This window comes from Lonchura striata, chromosome 1, assembly GCF_046129695.1.
Source record: "Lonchura striata isolate bLonStr1 chromosome 1, bLonStr1.mat, whole genome shotgun sequence".
In the NCBI taxonomy this organism is placed as follows: domain Eukaryota; kingdom Metazoa; phylum Chordata; class Aves; order Passeriformes; family Estrildidae; genus Lonchura; species Lonchura striata.
In genome coordinates this window covers 8,691,129-8,713,792 of record NC_134603.1, presented here as the reverse complement: position 1 = coordinate 8,713,792, position 22,664 = coordinate 8,691,129, and the positions used below count along the sequence as shown (strand labels likewise).

The 22,664-nt window shown below is 39.4% G+C and overlaps 2 protein-coding genes across 2 annotated transcripts in view; one reads left to right on the top strand and one right to left on the bottom strand.

The window, feature by feature from the left end:
• TG (thyroglobulin) overlaps positions 1-22,664 on the top strand; it is a 145,949-nt gene that overhangs the window by 85,704 nt on the left and 37,581 nt on the right. The gene's annotated exons all lie outside the window — the stretch shown is intronic.
• Positions 230-22,418, bottom strand: SLA (Src like adaptor). The gene is made up of 8 exons (XM_021542381.3): positions 22,208-22,418; positions 16,871-16,964; positions 10,889-10,988; positions 7,516-7,602; positions 5,961-6,064; positions 4,343-4,474; positions 2,306-2,438; positions 230-1,397 (listed from the first exon to the last, which is right to left on the bottom strand). Exons 2-8 carry the CDS (start codon positions 16,929-16,931, stop codon positions 1,178-1,180), a joined length of 837 nt encoding a protein of 278 aa, XP_021398056.1. The 5' UTR covers positions 16,932-16,964; positions 22,208-22,418; the 3' UTR covers positions 230-1,177.

Below are 22,664 nucleotides of genomic sequence, written 5' to 3'. Positions count from 1 at the left end.
GGGCATGGACTGGACTTGATGATCTTGAAGGTGTCTTCCAACCTAGGCATTCTGTGAAAATGCTACTTGCTCTTTCATGACTTAGGGTACATACCAGAAAAAAAAAAAAAAAAAAAAAGAAATTTCGGAAAACCCTCTAATCCTTAAGTGATTAGATGGAAAGTGTAATTACTATTTGACATAACTCTCATCAGACAAGAAATTAGAAAAAAAAATCTAACATCCACTGTTACTGATTTGTTTCCTTCATTTAATTATTTAAAAGCTGCTATTAATATAAATATTATACATAAATATATGGCTGACTTCAGAAGTCAAAGTTAAAATATGTCCCTGTACACATAAAAGGTCACACCTTTCCAAGCCAACCTTTGCAGTTAGGCACACTATTATGACATCTTGCTTTTCAATTAAACCCCCCTTTGTTCCCTGTTTATCTGCTTTACTATGAGCAGCTGATTTACATGTTATGCCTGAACTCCCATCTCAGATGTAAGTAGGAACTGCTTTTCTCAGTGAATTAAGCTTGTTCTTAAATCTGTGACTGTTTTATGACACTGCAGACCATTGCCAGCAAGTGAATTAAATGCTACTTGTAAATTCACTGATTTAATTTTTTTCTCCTAAAATATAAGTATAGAGTCACTATAATCAGGTGTTTCTTGGATGCCAGATACTTTCTTGGGGTTATTGATGTCTCTCTGACCCATTCTCAATGCCAATGGATAAGTCTATCTTGAGAAGAAAAATGCTCCTTTTTTCAGTGTAGATAAGTTCTGTAAAGAAAGTTTTCAGCCTTGTAGAGAATACCAGAGTAAGACTTAATCAAGCTCTTGAGCTGCAGTTAGTTCTTCCCTGTGCAGTCACCTCTGTACAACACTGGGCATTGCCTGGTGAAGAGTCACCTGCACCACTTGGCTTTTAACTTAGAGTCTGTCTCAGTTTATCCTGCTTGTGATCTAGTTCTGGTGCACTGGGGACACCCCCAGCATAAGCCATGGCTGGGATAGCACCCTTAAGAAGATCTTTCAAAGAGGAAATGCAGAAGCACTGCTGGTGTTTGGTCACCAGCTTAGCAGATTGTATCTCCCAGCTGTTGACGGGTGGAAGGACCACAGGATGCTCTGGTTTCTCTCCTAACTCGTCAGTTTGTGGCTTTTTCCTGTTTGTCTTGTATTTAGTTGTCATAGTATGTAGATGGCAAGTGAAGGGCACTGTTACGTTTGTTCCCTGTGTATATGAGAGATTGGGATTTCTTCTTTCTGGCACTTGCAAAAGAAGCGTTGTCATCCTCAGTTAGGGAGAGGTAGGAAGCGATGCTTTCCCTCAGGCCATAGCTGAGGCAAGAGTCATCCATTGCTGCCAGGGTACTTTTGGTATCTCCAGTCACCTCCAGCCTTTAAAAGAACAAAATTTTGTTATCATTTCAGCTACTTGGACTGAGCCTCTTAGGTTAATATTAAAAGCTGTTAAACCTAATAATGTTATTTTTGTTGTATAAAAATATTTCTGCCTCATAAATCACCGAGCATTTCTGTCACTTAGCATTTCTCAAGAAAACACTACAACAGTAATATATAAATATTTTTTGGCACTTGAAAAGGAAGTATCATCTATATTCTCTTCTTAATCTGTAGGAAAAATTACATCAGTGCTGAACAAAATTTTCTTGCCTTCATCAGCACACGAATATTTTGTTAAGAAGAGTAGTGAAGGGAAATTTACCCTTCAAAAGTAAAAGGTGCTTTTGTTTCTGAGAGTGGTTGCTTCCCCAGCTTCTGAAACCTGACCTACTTTCTCTTGTGGCAGTTGTGATATTAGAAATCTCATGAATTGGGCTGTGTATCGAGAGACACACAACAGGAAAGGTTTATTTTTGGATAATGGTTCATTACACCTCTGCTGTTTCCTGGGTGTGTGAAGAAAGGGGAGCCAGTTCTGCCTGCCACGGCTCACCTGTGAGCCCCTGCACATCAGTGGGGATGGAGCAGGGGTGGATGCCACTGAGCTCTGTGACCCAGCTCTCACTCCTGCCCTGGTGAAAGGACTCAGGAGTCCCAAAGGGACTGATAGGAGAAATATTGAATACTAATGATACTTCCTTTCAAAGTTAAAACTTAGATTATCAGTTAGAGAGCTCAGCATTCAGTTTTCATGGGTTAGCTTGATGTTAGATCGTCCAAGCTTTAAAACTGCTTTCAGGAGAAGGAAATAAATAGCTGTGTCTTCTGTGTTGCAAGTACAAGAATATTCATGGCTGGGAAACAGCCCTGTTGTTTCTGGCAGCCTGTGCTGTATGTGGTACCTGTGAATGTTTCTCCAGCTGAAATTTTTATTCCTCATCACCACAGGAGGAACTGGATTCATCACGGTGTTGTTGTTAGTGCACTGGGTGAGACAGGGTGTTGTAAGGACACAGCAGAGACCATCAGCAACTTCTGAACAGGAAAATGAATACACAGACAGTTAATCTTTGCTTACTGTTTTCTTTCCCTGGTGCATGCTCAAATTAACAGTTTTGGACTCAGCAACAGCAGTCAAAAATTGTGTGTTCTCAGCAAGGACACAAACACAGGCTTAATTTTTCTTTTCCTCATACCTTTGCCTTTTAATTTTTCATTGGGTATATTTCATACAGTACAAGTGAGGAACTGAGACACAGAAAGATGATGTGACTTGCTCAAAGAAGGAATTTTGTGACAGAGCAGAAAATTAAACCTAGTCTTTCTGAGCCCTCATTGAGTTCTGCTTTGCTTCCTATTGTGTCAGCCATGCAAACAGAGTGTAAAAAAGATCAGATTGGATTGCGTGCACACCGTTCTGTGGAACATGACTGTGGAATGAATTGGGGTTCACATATTGCCTTCATCAATGTTTCTGTGCTCTGCTCTCTTCTTGCTCCACTAAGAACATCATAGATATTTTTCTGCCCAAGTAGAGAACATCATGGCTAAATGTTGGTGTTCTACAACTCTGAGCCTTATTTCAGAGTGAGATTTTGTTATCTTCTCATGGTGAGGGAAGGAGGAGACCTAAATCTAACTATGTTTCCTCTTACACCTATAACTCAAGTAAAAATGATGGCTGTTACAAGTTTTGGGTTCTGCCCTAGCCCAAATTTTCGGCTTAAATTGTTTCCTTCTTTCTAAATGTTGAAAGGTGTCAAGTAGATAACATGTAAATATACATATATCTCTTGTCCAAATTCTTACTCTCTTTATGTCATTGAACTTGAAAGGTTCATTTGCTTGTTTTGAATGTGAATTACTTTTCTTCTCAGTTTATCAGTGTACTCTTTGGTCATCATGCTTTTTCTTTTATCTGTGAAATACTTAGATATGGTAACTTCACACTTTTAAAATTGCAGAGTGTCCATTGCTTGTTAAAGCACAGAACCTATTGTTCTTTTATAACTTTTAGGCAATTAGTTTTTTGCATTTTCTTTCCTCATTTTAGAACTTTCTCATTATGATGCATAGTAAGTGCAGCCACATAATTGTGTTGTTTGTCAAGTTACCTTTCTGACACAGGTTAAATTGCCATAAATCTGGAAAACTGTCATTGAAAAAGTGTCATCCACTGGACTGATATTAGTAACAGTGACAGCTGACTCTGCAGCTGAACTAACAGCTTGAGCATCTTGGTACAAGCTCTGCTGATAAATTCCTGCCATGCACTTCTGCTAAAGTGATAGGGAAGAAGCTTACAATGTTTTTGAAAATTTTCTACTGCAGATATGGTTGTGTGCTGTAGTGGTTATTTAAGAAAATGTGAATAGAAACTTGGTGTTGCATGCCCTGAAGTTATCTGCATGCCTAAATGGCAAATAAATGAAGGGCAGACATCTTTATGTTGGCAGAGTCAGGCAGTAGTTGCAATCTGTCTCAGGAACCCAGATCTACAGGTACATGGCTTCTGTACAGCTGAACATTTTCGTGTGCTCACACTTTGCCTTTAGGTGTGCTCTGAGAGGGTCTGGGCATCCCTGACCTGTGCTGACCTCCAAACAGCATTTGGAAGTTCTTTAGGGAACCCCTAGACCCTGGTGTTTGCCTCAAACAGTGGTATTGACATGGCTGTACAATATCTTACCAAACACTAATACAGACAGAGTCTATCTGGCCTTATTTAGGTGAGTTCTTGTATTGATTTCAGTTATACTGTTACAGGCAGTATATTTTTATTTAGGATGAAAATGAAATAAAATGTATAAACCAAAACTTTTTCCCTGTGGAAACATTTGCAAGTCTTGCACAGAAGCAAAACTTCTTGTTCTGCACCTTTGATAGATAGTTTTACATTTACCAGTGGAATATGTGTTTTTTTCTGCCCTTATTTTTACCTGAGTAGTGATTGACAAGATCCTCAAGGCACTGGAAGGTTTGTCGTGGAGAGATGTAATACCAGTTATTCGGGAGGCGGAAGATCCTGTAATGTTTCACTTGCCTGTGCCTCACTGACAAGGAATACAACCCTGGAGAGAGAGAACAGCTAATTACACCAAAGTAGGGCTGGTTGGGTATCTGTAGCAGAACAGAGTATCTGTAAGATATGGTGCCATTACTCAGAACATCTCAAACAGATGAGAAAACCTGAGTGGCCATCTTATATATCTTATTATACTTTATAGATATACATAAATATAATAAAGAATATAACATGACCCAAAATTTTGTTGAATTTAATTTCAACCAAATTTCAGGTCTGCTTTCCTTTATTATTGCTGGCATGGGATCTTTTAAAATGGCATAAAGGAAATAGGCCTTTATGGAGTTTGCCCTCCACTGAATAGGGAGATCAGACTCACAGGCTGGTACTCTTCTGTAGACAGCTTTGAGTATTGTAGTAGCTGAAACCTGGTAATGCAGTCATGGCAGGAGATGGCCACTTGGATTTTTCTGTTTGTTTAGAATTGTTCTGCAGCATTTATTGGCAAGGACTAAATGCCAATCTTAAATTTCTTTGAATTTATTATAGATATTAAGAAAGTAATTGGCCTGTGGTATGCAAGAGGTCAGAAGAGATTGTGTTATTCCCTTTTATCTGCAGTATCATATTAGAATGTGTTCTGGTGCTTCAGAGAAGGAGCACAGCACTTTGCACATGGGAGATTTGTTCAGCCTGGAGAAGAGCAGACTGAGGAGAGACCTTATTGCTTATTGTTCTCAGCTTCCTCACAAGGGGCAGCAGAGGGGCAGACACTGATCTCTTGTCTCTGGTGACCAGGGGCAGGACCTCAGGGGAGGTTTAGGTTGAATAGCAGGAAAAGGTTCTTCACCCAGAGAGATTTGGGACCCAGAAGGATTTGGACCATGTTCTCAGGCACATGGTAGGATTCTTGGAGTGGTCCTGTGCAGGGTCAGGGGCTGGACTCAGTGATCCCTGTAGGTCCTTTCCAAGTCAGGACATTCTATGATTCTGATTTATGTCCCCATTGAAGAAAATAAAAGTATAAAGTTGGTACAGTCGAATTCCCATGTAGCAAAAGAAAGAAAATAAAATTGAAGGCCAGTCATTTTTAAAAATAAATAAAAGACCTCCTTCATTTATATAATAAACACACTTGTCTGCCACCCCCTCTACTTGGTGTGCATTTTACACCTTCTTGAATCAGTCTTTTGTGGACAAAGGCAAAGCTGTGACTGTTCCTTCATTGAAAGTCCCACTGTCTTATAAGGTTTGCGTGCAACCAAAGTAAATAATAGTGTTTAAACAACTGTGTCTTTTTTGTGCTGATGCCTGTGGAACTTTCCATGGCCATCAATAACCCTGTTTCCAGTAGGTGACTGGTAAGGGCTGGCACACTGCGCTGGGTGCCTTCACCCTCCCATTATACACCTTCTCTAGTTTTGGACTGATCCATATGAAGCAGGACAGAGAGTGAATTAAAGAGCTTTATAGGTCACCCTATAAACTGTAAATGCCTGAGGTCAAGAGGGAGAAAATCTGTATTGTCTCACCTTTCCTAGTTTCACTCTCTCTGATCATGAAGGAGCCGACCTTGGTGTTGGGTAGCTGTAGAAGTTCCTCTGCTTTTTCTCTTCCCAGACCTTCAAATAACCAGCTGTGAAGCAGGAAAAAACAAGTTCTGAAATTTGGACACCAGTGAAACAGTGAGCAGCATGTGGCTGTGAAAGTGATGCATTAGCCAGGAAAAGTGACTGCAAAAATAACACTGTGGCTTTCTATAGTTATTCTCTCATCTATATTCAGGCATATTTCCCCAGTTTCTGGAGAAAATTTTGCTGGTTTTCAGTTCTATTAACCTTTGTGAAGTTAAGAGAAGAGTAATAAGGTTTGGACTTACTTTGGAAAACAAAACATTTGGAACTGCTTTGATCTGTATTGCTGGGGACACATTCATGTGTTATGTTGACAACATCTGTGGCATTAGTTAAATCTCTCTTTTTCATTTAAGCCACTTTTGTTAACACCACATTGTATAATAAATAAACTCCATATAACTTACAATTATTTTACTTCTTCTAGGGAACAGTCCAACCATTTAAGTCAATGGGCTTTGTGGATAAGGGAAAGTGGAATTAGTACAAATTTTCACCATAACTTGGTGCAGCACTGTGTCTTGCCATAGGCAGTGGCTCATTGTCTCAAGCCCATGCACCTGGGCTTGCTCAGCTGTTCTAGAGTTATGGAATGGATTGGAATAGAATAGAATAGAATAAGAATAGAATAAGAATAGAATAGAATAAGAATAGAATTCTCTTTTTAAATTGTTCTCATGTATTTGATCCAGTCTGCTGTCCCTGAAGTTTCAGACAGAAGCTTCCATTAACCCACATCTGTGTCCTGCCTTTGGGAAAGCATTGCTGTTTCAGGAGGATGCAAAAGCATGTTAAAATTGAAGCACTTGCTTCAGTTTTTGGTTATTTTCAATTTTACAGTGACATTCACAGTTCATATCCTTAAAATTAAATAGGTATTAAAACATTTGCCAGAAAGTTTTTAAGTCTGTGCTTTAATGGGGTTTTTTTGTTTGTTTTTCTGTTGTTTAGGTTTTTTTTCCCTGAGTGGTGTCTATGGCAACAAGAAATGTCTGAAATTTCCGTAGTTCATCCAGTGAGAAAGTTTACATTCTTGAATGACTTATTAGCATTTCTATTTGTTCTTTTTGGCTTGTTTTCCATGAGCAAGCCTAGCCAAAATTTTACTCTATGTAAATATTAAAAATCCATTCTAAATAGGCTCTCTTCATCAATGTCTTTAAGTTAGAGATCAGTCCATGCATATTAAATATCTTATATGCAATTTGAAGTGGTTTTGGCTCTTTCCAGCATTTAAAAGAAGGATTTTCCTTTTCACTTAGTCTAAATTTATATGTGGATTTGAGGTTCTCAGTTTTCAAAAGATGTATTTGAAACTGTAAATAAATAAGATTTCTGTCTGCCAACTCATTATTATTTGGACTATGGCATTATTTGGACTATGACTCAGAGTAATCAGGGGAGGATATGTAAAAATGTGGTGATGAAAGGTTACAGAAATGCATTTACTTACCCATGATAAACCTTTGCTACATATTTTCCTGGAATATAATTTTCTCGACCTGTTGTAAGGGAATGGACTCTCCACCAACCTCCTTCACTGTGTGAAAGCAAGAGAAGGGATATTTTCAGATGTATTTTCAGAGCTTCTTGTCATTTGGAAGTTAGTGAAGTTACACAGATTAGCCTGCAACCTTCTGTGTGTGCTTCTGAAATGATGTATTCAGAAAGGAACCCTGTATGGTTTCATTTAGAGTAGTTCCATTTCTAAACCTACTTAAGAATTAAATGTGGACGCAGAAATAAGCTACTTTGTTCCATTTAAATTACGTAAGTAATAAAATATTTTTCTGCAGCTGAAAGAAGAAGGATAAATACTCAGTGGTTAAACCATGCTGTGCTCTGCCTTCCCACAGCTAGATTTATACTGCTGTGCAAGATATTCAGTTTACAGCTGAGTGTGTTGTGTCTGGCCAGCCCTGTAAGACCAGGGTAGAGGATCTGGGAAATGGAGCCTGTCTGCTTGGGAACAGGCTGTCAGTCCAACTGAACCTGTTTGTGGTTTGCTCTTTCCCTTGTCTTCCACGAGCTGCAGACCAAACTCCAATAAAATAGAGCTTGTAGCTGAAGCTGTAGAATATGTATTTCCCCCAAAATATCTTAAGTTATTGTGATCCTGAATTCTGGCTTTTACTCTTGAATCGCTTCATAAATAAAGGGAACCAAGAATTTTCACAGGGATGCTGCAGAGCTTTAGTTGTAGTGCAAGGATTCTCGTGACCGGTGGGTTCTTTGCACCTTCACTTTAAGAGTTTGAATCCAAGGAACTGTGTCTTGTGTTTGAATGCTGTTTTTGTGGATGTTTATATAAATGTTCCCAAAGTAATGTCTATATTGCAGATCAGTGTCTAATTGTGTGTCAGAACAGCTGAGTTGAAATCACTTAGGTTAAATGTCATGAGTTCTAGCTTCTGGGACCATGGTCCAGAATGTCTGTGCTGAGGGAAAAAGGGAAAGTAAAGTTTTTCGTTTGGTTTTCCAGATGAAATTAATTTATCTATAAGACTTTTAGGTTATTTTGATCCTTTTTTCCCCAGAACTCTCCTAGACAGAACCAAGAATTGCAATAAGAAAAAAAAAAAAAAAAACAAAACTCAAAAACTGAGAGTTTTGTCATTTCTCTCCCTCCAAATTTTATTATTACTAACCCTGAAAAATCCCTATGATGATTTAAAATCCCAAAGCAGCACATCTCTTCTGAGGCAGGAGCTACAGAAATTATGTATATTGGGGCAAATCTTGAAGGACATTTGGTTTGACTACTGCCAGCCAAATGCAGTTCATCTGGTAATGAAAAGTGCCTGACCAGTGTGGGGAGTGAGAAATTATGCCAGTAGTGCTTATATAAATTTGCCAACTCAGAGCAGTCACAAATATCTGTGAGGAATTGCATTTCCTGTGGAGGCTCCATATGTCCTGTTCCTGGCAGAATTGTGGGGCTGATTGCCACTACACATCATTACTTTGGTAGAAGGCTCAAAAGCTGCTGCTGTAAAAGAACTGAGAAGCTGCTGCTTGTGCTGACTCCTCTGTGGTAACTCCTCATCACTTGTGCTCTGGTCACGCAATGCTACTCTTCTTTTTTTCTGTCTTTTACTTCTTTGAATGATTTCAGAAAAAGAATTGCAGCTTATGAGCAGGAAGAGGCTGCGGGCAAACAATTCCCACTGGCATCAGCAGGTACCCCAGCAGGGGAGAACAGGTCCTTCATCAGGACACTGTGGTTTGCATAGAGTGTTGGACTGTCTTGTTACCTGTGAACAAGCTCATGGTTCAAAATAATAAGAGGAAAGTTCCCATCAAGGCTTGCTTTGGATCTAATTTATCCATCAGGAAAAGCCCTTGATCACTGCATAACAGACAAGTCAAACACTTCTGCTGCTAAAGCCTATTCTTTTGGAAGTTGTTTCTGCAGTGGATTATACTTTGCAGCACATGTGTACATAGAATATGGCACACTTATAATTCCCACTGATGTTGTCATGGGCAGTCCTGTGGTGTGTGAGGGCTTGTAGCTGATGAAATCTGAGAGTGAGGCTTTAAGCTGGAATTTCCAAGCTGAAGCAGTTGTTGTACCATGTCATGAATGTTCTGCAAACTGCAGCAAGGTTTACACTACTAGAAGCTAGCAGAGAAGAATCCCCCTGGTTTAGAGGAGCTCTCCATCAGCAGAAAATTTATCTGGTGGTATTGTCTGAGTCTTGGGACCCTTAGGTTCAGGGAGGAAGAGAAAGCACTGACTCAGCAGAACATTAATGCAGCCATTCTGGGCCAGACCAAAGGTCCACTAAGGCCTGTGTCTTGTGACTGACAAAGGCCACTGCAGGTCATGGTGGCCTGGAGAAGAGTCTGAGAATTCATCAGTCATCCATGATGCTTCTCTTGAGTACTTCTCTCCTCTAGCCATTTGACTATCTGGTCGAGAATTTTTTAAACTTATTTTAGAGTCCTCCAAGGATTCCTCTGCTATCTATGTGTCTGGTCTCCCACTGACTCCATCTGCTTGACCAGCTGCAAAAATGAAATGTTTCATTTCATTTTGAGCAGTGCAAATAGTGGGTGTGGGGCCAGGAAACTTCCAGGAGGTCACTGTGTGCTGATACAAGCTGTGGCTACAAGAACATCAGGGCTACCTGCTTCCATTTTTTGTACACATGCTCATTCTTGTGTCGGGCAATACTGCAGTAAGGTTAAGGTCAGTCTGAACGAGTGCTCTGAAGCCTATTTCCTTCTGGGGCTCTTAAGTTTTTTGAGTGGAACTGGCTGAGGAATCTCTCTTTTTTTCCTCATTAAGAAAATGCAGAATTGATTAAAAAACAGAAATAGAAACACCCCCCCACACACACTTTTTAGAAGTTTTTTTTACATTTGCCTTAAATTGGGATGAAATTCTAAGACTTAATTATAATGGACTTGTTAAATTAGAAAAGGGTGAGAAAGGAATGACAGACACACTTGACATAAAGAAATTCAGTGTGATTTTCCTTTTCTATGTGACTTCTATTTTGGCTCTTACTCTGTTTTCTATTACATTTGGGGAATACTTATAATCAGTTTTCAAAGCAGAATTGTTCTGAGTCTTATTTTAGAATAGAGTCCTAATCCAGCTTGAGAAACCTAAGAGAAATCTATAGATCAAAGGACAATATGCAATCCCAAATCCTTAAACTACATGGAAATTTACACTATGCCTAAACATCCTTCCTTGAAAATTCTGAACTCAGTTCATCTTGCTGAACTGCATCCAGTTTGGGCCAGGTGCCTAAAACAGAGCTTTGCTTCACTCACTAATAAAACCTAATTTAAAAAGAAATTGATCAACTTACTCTGATAGCACACGTAGTTTTTCCCCTACATGAAATATAGGTTGGCTTATGTCTGCTGAAGGATAGTCATAGAGAACAGCAAGGAAGTCACTCTCCTGGCCTGTGAAAGAAGAAAGAAAAGGTCACTTAAAACGAAGGTAGTGCTCTGAGGCAAAGATGTATTTTTTAAGTATGATAGATTTTATGTAGTAGGTCTAATGGGGAAAAAAAAATCTCTGAAATGTCACTTAATAAAAATAATGAGCTAAAGAAAACCTACAGATTTATACGAGGACTTCGAAGATACTAGAAATGAAAAGTTATGTGGTTAATTGTAACCAACTAAATTTAGACCACTTTTTCTAGCAATTACCATATTTAAAGGACATATTCAGTGTGAAAATAAAAATTTAGTAATTATTTATAGTATTAGGAAGTAACCCAGTTTGATTAATGCCACTGTCTCTAATTGCCTCCAGGTACAGTTTTGTAGCACTAGATTTAAGAAAAGGAAGATGCATGTTGAATTGTTTCATAATTTTACACCACAGATACTTTTCAGTGGTAGTTTAGATCAAGGTCAGTGAGAGTGTGGCCATTTTGCCCATTTCCATCACTTTTTAAAGGAGCTTGATGATCAGCCAGTGCACTTGGTTCTCACCATTGCATGGAGACTGTGCAAGAGCTTCACTGAGAGAAAACAGGCACAGGGGTGTTTAAGTTGAAACCATTGTACAATGGCAACTTGCAGAGCTGAGGTCATTAAAGAGATGAGAAGATCTTTTACATCAGCTGGGATGAATCTGGGACTTTCACCCTGTGTAGGACATGCTAAGTTTTCTGGTTTTCTGAAGTATAGAGCACTTTAGACAAGACTGGGACTATCAAACATGAAATGCTCCTCATCCTGCTGGAATCTGTGGTGCCCAGTAACTGCTGACAGCTGGGAGATTCAGAAATGTGTCATGCTGGGTGTTTTGAACTCTTTGCCACAAGTTCTGGCAAGAGGGATTGTACCATACACTGCCTGTGTTTCTCCTGGAAGCAGTTCCTCCCCTCTGCACATCTCAGTACCCTCCACGATCTCACAGGGAGACAGAACATCCCTCTGTCCCCACCAGGATCAGCACCCTGATCCTTAGGAACAACATCCAGCACTACATTTGCAGAGGTTGCTTGATCTCCATACTTCCCATTCTATGCAGCCCAACATGTGCAAATATGGGTGTGAATTCAGGGAAAGAAAGAAAGAAATTAGATAGATACAAACACTATCTTGTTATTATTTTCTCATTTAATGTAGATTTGTCGTCAACTTCTCTTTAAGGAAGACAGCTTTTGAGAGAAACCTAGGTGCAACACCCTGAATCAATGCTCTGTGTTTTTAGCTATGTGTCTCAGGGCCTTAGAAACAACTCACAGAGATAACAGTAAAAGGCTGAAGGAAATACAAATAAAAGAAATACAACAGATTGCCCAGGGAAGTTGCGGATGCCCCATCCCTGGAAGTGTTCAAGGCCAGGCTGGATGGGGTCTGAGCAACTTGATCTAGTGGATGGCATCCCTGCCCATGGCAGTGAGAATGGTATTAGATGATCTTTAAGATCCCTTCCAACCCAAACCATTCTATAATTATTTTGAGAATGTACTTAATATTGATAGTGCCATGATTTTCTTAGTTTTCTTAGTCACTGAATTAAACAGGACTAGTCCAGTGCAGCCAACCACTGTGATTAGTCTAATATAACTTATTATACACTTAGTTCAGCCCTATTGAAGAAATTCTGTGCTAAACCTTTGATAACTTTGCTGTTCTGCACAGAAAATCTAGTGGCACCTTCCTGTCTATGAAGCTACTTAGTACCTGAGGTTAATAACACCTAAGCACTAGCACTGAGTCTTTTTTGACAAAATCTTTACCCAGAACTACTAGAAAAAATACAGGCTAGAAGGTGCATTTTAAAAATAGCAAAATGAGGGTAAAATGCCATCACTTAATTTCTCATTGCAGGTTATAAAACATCATGTAATGTTACATTATTTTTACCTTAATGCCTTTAGCAATGCTTTTTAAAATATTATGCTGTTTATTTATAAATATTCTGCTTCTATAGTGAAAGAGTGGAAAAAAAATGCTTTTCTGCTCTTCTCCTTGTGCACTGTAATTTGCATTTCATTATGCACTGTGGGGAAGATGACTTTTTGTCTACTCTAGCAAGACCTGTGTTACTTTGCTTACACTTTCATAATTATATTAATTTTTGTTTCAATTTTGCATGTAATTTTTAGTTCTGAAAAGAAAGGAATATATCAGAGTGTTATCTTCCACATCCATGCAAATGTTATCTCTTCAACTGCATACAGTTACATTAAAGTGTAAGGAAAGGAGTGAGCTCCCTCCTTCTACTCTTCATTTTGATTGGTATTTAAGTCAAACCTTACTGGGTTTTTTGGTCATGCAAAATACCCCACACAACATTTCACAGAACCCATACCAGCTCCTTACAAACAAAAAAGCCTGGAAACAAGAATGAAACAAATTACATGCTTTCTCCACACCTAAATTTCACAGTGATAGATTTGATCTGGTGAGCTCCCCACACTTTCAAGATGTAAAAAAAAAAAAAAAAAAAAAAAAAAAAAAAAAAAAGATTTGCCTGAGTTTGTTTAACACAAACTCTCCTCCACTGGGCAAGTGTTTGTCACATGTGGAGTGGAACAACCCAAAAGTTAGAGTGGAAAGATCGAAGCAGAATCATTTCCACTGAATCAGGTGTTAATTCTGGGTGGTTTCTTTAGGAGTAGGAAATGAATGTGAAATACATGCTAATTTTAGATGTCTTCACACCCACATATCTTGCAAAATGTGAGACTGAATATTGTAGCCTTCAAATTAGACACTGGGAATGGACTATGAAGCATTAATAGAGAGTAGGAAGAGCATAGGCAGAGCATCCAGATCCAGCTCATTGCCCTCAAAAATCTGCTGTGCTGGACACTGACGTGGTCCATGTCTGGAGTGGGAATGAACCCTTTGGAATTCAGCTCCATGCATCATCCAGCTTTACTGGCCAGCAGAAATATTATGATTTATGGCATGGGATGCACCAGAGAGAGTGAAGGAGGGCATTCATCTGGAAAAATGTGCAGCACCACAAGGTGTGGCTGCAGAATCTCACACTTTGGTACCCAAGCTAGATCTAAACCAGACAGCCTGGGAACTGAGAACTGTGTAGGTGCAGCCCAAAAGGATTAACCTTTGATTCAGGGTCCCAAAGAAGGACAGATGATGACCCTTTGCTGTACTGCTTACTCTGTCATCAGTCCATGGGTTGTGCCAGGAATGCCTGTGCAGTGTGCAGGCAGAAGGGGTGTAGTTGTCTTTGGGGTCCAAATGCCTCCTTGGGAAATGCAGCTTATACACTGTTCCCTTTCTCAGGACCAAGACTGGCACACTGGTGCTGAGGAAAGCACAAGGTTTTGCTTTCAGTGCAAATATCAGCCAGCACAAGGGGCTCATAGGGGTCTAATGAACACTGCAGACCAAGTCTGCAGATTGCATTTATCTATTTTCTTCCCCTTTTTTGTTGGAAAATCTTTCATTATTTCCTTCTATTTCAGTCCTTCATTTTATTCAGTCTCCCTGAAATAAGCCAGTGTCAAACCTACTTCTCCTAATAATTATTTCAACTATTGAAAGTCCATGGATTGGATCCTCCACCTCAGTTTAATCAAGTCTGTTCCTGGCCTGGTGAAAATCTTTTGTTTTGTGATGTGATTTGGAGTTTGATCTGCTCAGGAAGGCGAACAGATACAAACTCACTGGATGAACCCAAACACACACTTTGGTACCAGGTTCATTTTTAGAAGTCTTTTCATTAGATTTAGATGACTACTGATGTTTGTATTCCCAACTTTCATCAGCAACATCTAAGTCATTATTAAAGATACTGGTCTGACCCAGACTAAGAGGTGGATGGATCCAAAGAGCTATTCAGGCTGATAAATCCTAGAATCAAGGAATAGTTTGAGTTGGAAGGGACCTTTAAAGCTCATCTAGTCCAACCCTCTCAAGTGAGTGGGGACATCTTCAACTGGATCAAGTTGTTCAGAGTCCCGACCACCCTGAGCTTGAAAGATCCTAGAGATGGGGCATCTACAACCTCCGTGGGCACCCTGATCTAGTATTGCACCACTCCCATTATGATTTTTTCCTTTCATATCTACTCTAGATCTACCCTATCATAACTTAAACCCATTATCCTTTGTTGTATCACAAGCCCTACTGAAAAGTCCATCCCCATCTTTCTTATAAGCCTTATTTAAGTATTGAGAACTGCAACAAGGTCTCCCTGGAGCCTTCTCTTCTCCAGCTGAATAATCCCAAATCTCTCAACCTTTTCTCATAGGAGAGGTGTTCCATCACTGATAATTTTTCTGACAACCCCCATGTCTTTGGATGATTAAACATGGGTATCTGGTGCAATTTCATCTGTGACAATGTATGAAACATCCCTACAGCCTTGGCAGGTGCCTCTGCAACTACAGGAGATTTGTTCTCCCCCAAGGTGGTAGCAGGAAGTCAGGTGAGACTAACAACATCCCTTTCTGAATGTGCTGGATGGGTAGGAAAGTTCAAGTAGGTTGAGTCCTGAATTCCTAAATAGATATTTCCCTCTTGTAGCCACTGTGCTATCAATGTTTGCAGTGCTACCTTTTAGGGGTATCTTATATTTCCATCACAGAAAGGGTTGCAGTTGTTTCTAGCCTTGCTAAATCCTGACTTTCAGCATGCACAGGACAAACTTGGTCACAGCCATGGCCTGCTCATCAGCAAGGTCCTGCTTTGAGTGAATGCATGTCTCTGTTTTGGTGTTCACATGTATTATTTTTGTCAGTAGTTGTTGGGAATATCAGCATAAGGCATATTTCTTCACCAAAAAGAAAAAAAGATAGAAATTTGCTGAGTAGTTTTTGGTCTCTGCTTTGTTAGGACCTATGGCTGCAATACTTCCCATCTCAGTGAGTTCCTAACCATATTAAGAGCAGGGCTGGGTTTCCTTGCAGCAAAAATCAAACCAGGCTGATTTCCTATCCTTATAATATGAGTAGCCCAATCAGAAAATCTTTGATGGAAAACATTCCAAATTACAGCAAAACAAAACACAAACAGACAAAAAAAAAAATCTACTTAAAAAACCCAAACCCAAAGGAAAAAAAAAAAAACAACAAAACTGCTTTCTCCCTTTTACCTTTGGGGAGTGATTTCTTGCAGCTCTTGTGCAGCTGCCTGTATTAGTGCACCAGGAGGGCTGAGGCACTACTGGTTCTCCACCCACTCACTCACAGTTTGTAGTAGCTGATCACCAAATCCCTCTTCCTTTCCCCCTCCAATGCATGACCTCTACCAGCCTACAGAGGTGGCAGGGAGGGATTTGCAACCTGATTTATTCACATGTGGATGCAGAGGGCAGATGTGTTATATTCTTCTTTGGCAGCTTGCCCTGTGGCACTTGTATTCCTCTCTAGCCTTTATGGATAAATCTGGTGACAGGTTTGGCTGTGTGCTACTTTTAATGCAATTATCTGACAGTGGATGAGCATAAGGTTCAATGCAATACCTCATTAAAACTTTTAACCTTAAATGAAGGAACCCCAAATTTCAAGAATAAATTTGTATAAAATATCACATGCAATTATGTCAAAACACAGCATTTCTGGTTTCTGAAGTAGTGTTTCAGTGCTTTCTGCTTTGGAAGGAACGTCTTTCAAGGAGAACCAGCAAATAATACGTTTAACATTTGGGGTTTTTAATTAAAGTGCTTCTTGCAAAACGAGCTAAAACATAGCTAAATATAAGCCCTGTCTGGTGGGTGCCCTTCTTCTCCCACAGCAGCCATGCACTTGCTGCTCCTGTCAGGCGGGTGAGGAGCGACACATGGCTGAGTCTGTCATGTATCATGAGCATCTTTTTCTCTGGAAAGGAATGAAATGAGTGCTTACCCGTTTGGCTCGGCGTGTTTGTTTCCTCAGATGCTCTTGGAGTTTTCACAGTATTTCCCATTGTGCTTGCTAATTCCGTCAAAGTTCTTCGGAACTAAATCAAAGCAGACATTGAAATTTAACATCACAATAACACCTGCTGTGCCAACAGATGAGAAATGACCTAGTTTGGGCGTCTCCAATTTCATACAGTTTTGCTTTTGAGAACTCTGGTGTCAAATTCATGCAAGAGTTTTACATACTTGCTAAACTCTCACCACTTTTGTGCTTTTATCAGGGGAATAGCAGAAAACCACAGCTAGGGAAGTTGCTCAGAAGAACATGATGTAGTAAAAGTTTCCATTACCAGTACCTCAGCTCAATAGGAAGTAGCAGTAGGGCTGTGCCCTTATGGGCATTTCATATACAAGATGTTTTTCAGCATTTGGGGCTCTGAGGCTACAAAGGATCTAATTAGACTGACGTCTCTGGCAGTAGGGACATCCCTGGTTTTCAGCACTGTGTGTATATTATGTTGGTTTACTACTGAACACAAAGAACACAGCTTGGTAGGTTTGGGTTTTCTTCTGATGTAACTGTGCTCTCAGCAAACATGGAATTTTTTTTTAAAGTAATACCTTGCCTAAAAAAATGTTTGATTTCAAATCAGTCCTCCTGCATAAACGCAGCACTGCAAATTGTTCAGATACCTGTCTTAAAAAGTTTTGGTAGTTGTACCAGAAACAGTGTCAGACAGTTGTGGAACTAAATAGTGTTAGAGGAGCAGTTCCTTCTCATAGCTTTGCTGCAGCCATCCTAATTCTCTCTGACAGAGGACAGAATGTGGAAGGTGTATCATGCTATGGTATATTTTCAGAGGCAGAAGACAAAAAGCTATATCTATTTAAAAACTGTTCATTAAAGCAAAATAACACCACCAGCTAATGGGTAATTATTTTTAAAAAATGTATTTCTGTCCATTGCCCTGTAAAAATGATAACAGGACCTCTAGCAGCATTGTATGAGTATTCGGCAGCTTGTGGCCTTTTCTAGCTTAAACATTTCAAAGATAATTACTGACTTTGGTGTGCTGCTCTTCACTTACACATGCTAGAGCCTGATGAGGGTCAGTCAGGTGGAAAGACATCCAACTTGAGAAGTAGAACCACTAATATCAACAAGAAAGTACTTTATTGCTAATTGTCTTTTGGAATAAGATTGGCAGAATTTCAGTATGTTGATTAATACTGTAGATTTTTAATGCCTTACAGACAGTTTAGATAGACATCCTATAGAATAAAATCCCATTCAAAGGAAAGAAAATTCATCCCTTACCAAATGCAAGGAGCTCAGTGCTAGAACAGATGGTAGTGCACAGTTTGACTTCACCTCATCTGCTTTCCAAGCTTCTTAGTGCTGTTCCCAAAGGCTCTTTGCTAGAATTCTCTATTTCACTGGCCAAATGGAACATTACCCCTTCGCTTTATGCACGCAGAACTGGCTTGTGGCACATCTGGAGGGTGCAGCTGTGCCAGTGTCTTTTTGACAAGCATCTGAAACCTCCTTTCACAAGAACAAAAATGTGTTGCCTGATAGGAGACGTCTAGAAGCTGAATAAAACAGCACCCTTAAATTTAAACAAACTACTTGGATATTCACGTTTTAAAAATAGGTCTCTTTATAGAAAACAAAACAAAAAAATCTTTCTCCATGTAAATGCACCTAAATTTCTAAACCTGAAACCAGAATTCACTTTGTCAGGCAATGCCTGCTTTCAAGATCATAATTTTCTGATCTAATTATAAGCATTTTTCTGCAAGACCCAATTTTAAGTTGTTGAACATGTTTCTTATTTGTATCCCTTAAAGAAAAAGAGGTAAACCCATAGGAATAATGCAGCCAGTATTTTGGCTATGGATATTATAGATGTTCATGGTTCATCTTCAAACTAGCCAGAAAAATTTCCTGGGCATAGCAATAAAGAGCTCAACAGGGCTGAAAATGTCAGCCAGAAAAGTGAGATAAATACCTAGGCTGATAATCTCTGCTGAGCTCTGTGCTCTGGTAGATGCATTTTTGTAATGTTATTTAAAAGGGGAGCTCAAATCTTGCTCAGTGTATAGAATCTAAGCTGCAGTTACTGAAAAGGTTATCCAATTACAGGTAGATGGCAAGAATGACAGCATAAACATCTGATGTCTATCTGTAATTTTGACACATGCAATTGATATTTAGATGAGAACAGCTTGAATTTTGTTTCCCAAAAGTCTGGGAAAAAAAAAAAAAAAACAGTCCTACCTCTAAGTACTATTTTATGCTGAGGTTTGTTATTTGAGGGCTTGGAGAGCAAGTCATCCTAGAAGTGTCAAGGCTTGTGACCAGTGGCCTTTTTCCTGCTCCTAATTTCAGGTGTGCCTGAGTCTCTTTGGAAAGTGTTCTGTAGTATTTGTGAGTGGTGGAAAGGCTTCTGAAAATTTTACTTCAATCTTTCTAAAATCATGGCACATTTCACAAAGGAACTTCCATTGTTCTAGATGGTGTTTAAGGATCTAAACTCTAAATGCTGCTTTAGAAATACCTGAAGTGTTTCTGTGGGGTTGCTTATACATCGTTTGGAAGTAAACCATGGAGGGATTAAATACTGGACAACAGGTAAGTTCCTACTTTGTATTTTTGCAGAGCACAGCCTGGTTCCCTTCTGCCATGCCAGGCATTGCTGTTCTCAGAGACCTCTGAAGGCCTCTCATCAGAGGTTTCATCAGCAGCTCTGTGCTGCTGCCTTAGATGTGGAGTAATGTGGCTTGTGGAAAATGCAAACGTTGTGAAGAACTTTCAGTACGGAGAAGAGCAGTGACGTCTCGGGCTTTGCCGTCATTAACGGGGCACTTTGCTCTTTGTCACTGCATTTTCCGTGCTCTTTTACTGTCACTACCATTGATAGCATAAAGTCCTGAAAGGAACAGAGAATTCAAAATGCTCTCCAGATTCATGGCAGAACTGCTTAGTAAAAATAAAAATATGAAAAGCTAGGACCCTTGCTGTTAATTCACTTAACAAAAGTGGCTAAAAGGAAAATGAGACATCAGACTCAGTTTTACTTCTAAAGCCACTTGTTATTATGCACATGGATAGGATAAAGGTTCCTACAGTCCAGTCAAAGGTCATGGAGTGAATGTTCTGAGGCATAACTCAACCATCAGATATTGAAAATCGGACATGGAAGTTTTGTTTGAAATAGGGCAGGCAAAAATTGTTTCTATTTGTTTGCTGGCAATGGCATATCACTTTTTTCTAGAGTAAGATTGTACAAATTAGTATCACTGTTTCGAGAGTAAGAATGCACAAATTAGTAATATTTCTAAAACAGTGGTGTGCTTTACTCTCAAGTGAGTGATAGAACTTGATAGATTAAGTAGCTTGTACTTGTGTTATTGTCAGCACAATACAAATCCACTCCATTGCTGCATTATAAATTCTTGTGTGGTTTTCTGAAATTTTGAGACACTCTGCAAAACTAGACTTACTGGAAGCTTTAAAGATGTCATGAACCAATTCTTTTCATTGAAATTTATAGAAGAACAGTAACAGTTTTATAGATTATAATCTTTTGAAATAGCAAATTTGCTACAGGCACTGCATCTCACTTGACCTTATTGAATCATAGAATAATTTAGATTGGAAGGGACACTTAAAGGCCACCTAGTCCAACCATCCCTCCATGGACAGGGACATTTGCAATTAGATCAGGTTGCTCAGAGCCCTGTCCAGCCTGGCTTTGAATGTTTACAAGGATGGGACATCTAACACCTCTCTGGGCAACATGTGTTTCACCCCACTCGTTGTAAAAACTTTGTTCCTTATATCTAAACTTGATGACAGAGTTTGGAATAAAAGTAGAAGTGCCATCCTTCCTTCACAGGAGCAGATAATTATGCCAGATCCAAGGAAAATAATTCACTGAGGGTGATGTAGAAAGAGCTAGCAAGAAATGATAGACTCTAAACTCACTGTGTCTTATCTACCCCAAGCCTGCTGGGTTGCTGGGAACCAAAATCTACCTGCAGCTCTCCTGATCACCAGCCACCTCCTCAGGCTTGCATGAAAATTTGGTTTTAACTATTAAGATCACATTTGCAGTGTTCCAAGGATTGATCCTTCCTCCTCTCCCCCTTCCACTTGTGCACATGGTGTCAAGGAAGGGTGGTCATAGAGCTGTTTGCACACACAGCTGTCAGGGCTTAGGGATCTTTGCTGCCAAAAGGAATGTGGGGAAACAGCCACAGTTCCCGACCTGCTTTGTGTCTTATTTACCAGAACTCTCAGCAGATATGAATTCTTCATCTGTCAAGACTGGAATCCCACTGACCTACATTGTGTGACCCCAAAACCTGTGGTACAATTTTCCCTTTCCGTTCCTGTGTGCAGCACATGTAGCAATAACTTCCTCTCACGGAATTTGTTCTCTGAGAAAACGTGCTTCTGCAGCAGTTAAATAGCATGGAACATACGAAATTTTGCTACTTGGTGAGGACTTTGAAAAAGTTATATTTCATATGATTGAGAAATAGTTAATATAAAGAAATGAAAGTAATAAGGAATAAAAAGGCAAGGGAAGCACTTGAATAAATCCCTCCTACAATGAATACTGTAGACTAGTAAAATTAGAGCATTTATCATTCCTGAGATGCTATACCATATTTTATTTTTGTTTCCTGATATTCACATCTATATTGCCAAGGTCTTACAATTTAATTTTCAATAAAGTTCACAGGTGATGTCTGAATCTCATTTAGCTTGAAAATGAAAGCACTGGCATCCTGCTAGTTTTCATGCATGGAAAGAAAAAGCAAAACAACTTAGATTTCAGAAACTGCATATTTTTTGGTGGATTTCCCTTAATTTATCATTAATCAAAATGAACATCCAGATTTGAGGCAGTTGTACCTTTGCACTTAGAAAGAATAACATAATACTCTCATCAAAGAAATTCAGAGATGCATGCACAACACAGAAATACCACATTATCCACACTTCTAACACTTTGAATAAAAAGCCCACTGATCTGTGGGCTCATATTTTGGTTATAGTGAAATGCAGCTTGCTTTAGCATAAGGTCCTAATAATCTATCTCTTACTCTTAGGTTTCAGTAGAAATACTCCTTGTCCTGTCTATCTTTAGTACCACTCCTTATGAAAAGGATCAAGGCAGACTCTTCTATTTCTGCCTTTGGTGGCACGTGAAATCCCTGGTCTGAATACTGTCATTGTTAATGAAATAGAACACCCTTGTATATAAATAAAATTGAAACATTTGGTCTCGTTTGCAGCTAATGTAAAATATATCACAGCAGTGATTACCTTTAAATGCTAGGCATGGCATTCCAGGTTGCAGGATTTCTGAGAAAAGCCGTAGTCATAGTACTGCTCACGCTGCCAGCAAGGTTTAGCTGATCAAGTCGAGGAGCAGCCGGTCGAATGAGAGTGTTGTGAAGTTCACGCTGTCATGTAGAGCAGCATTTGCCAAACAGGCCACATACTTCCTCTCTGAGAAATAAGGAAGGCTCAAAGTGTTTGCAACAGATGAGGTTGCTGTTGCAAGTCACTACTGAAGGCACATTTTATCTATGGGCTGAGAAAAACGGGGAGGTTTTCAATGTATTGCATCAGGGCTGGTTTCAGCAGATATAAAAAATGAGGGAAATAACCCAGTTTATATTACTTACACAAAAAGGGTTTATTTTCTTTTCTTCTTCTTCTGAATTTATTTATCCAGTAATGCTCATTTCCCTACTGTTTTCTTTTATGCAGTTTTGCT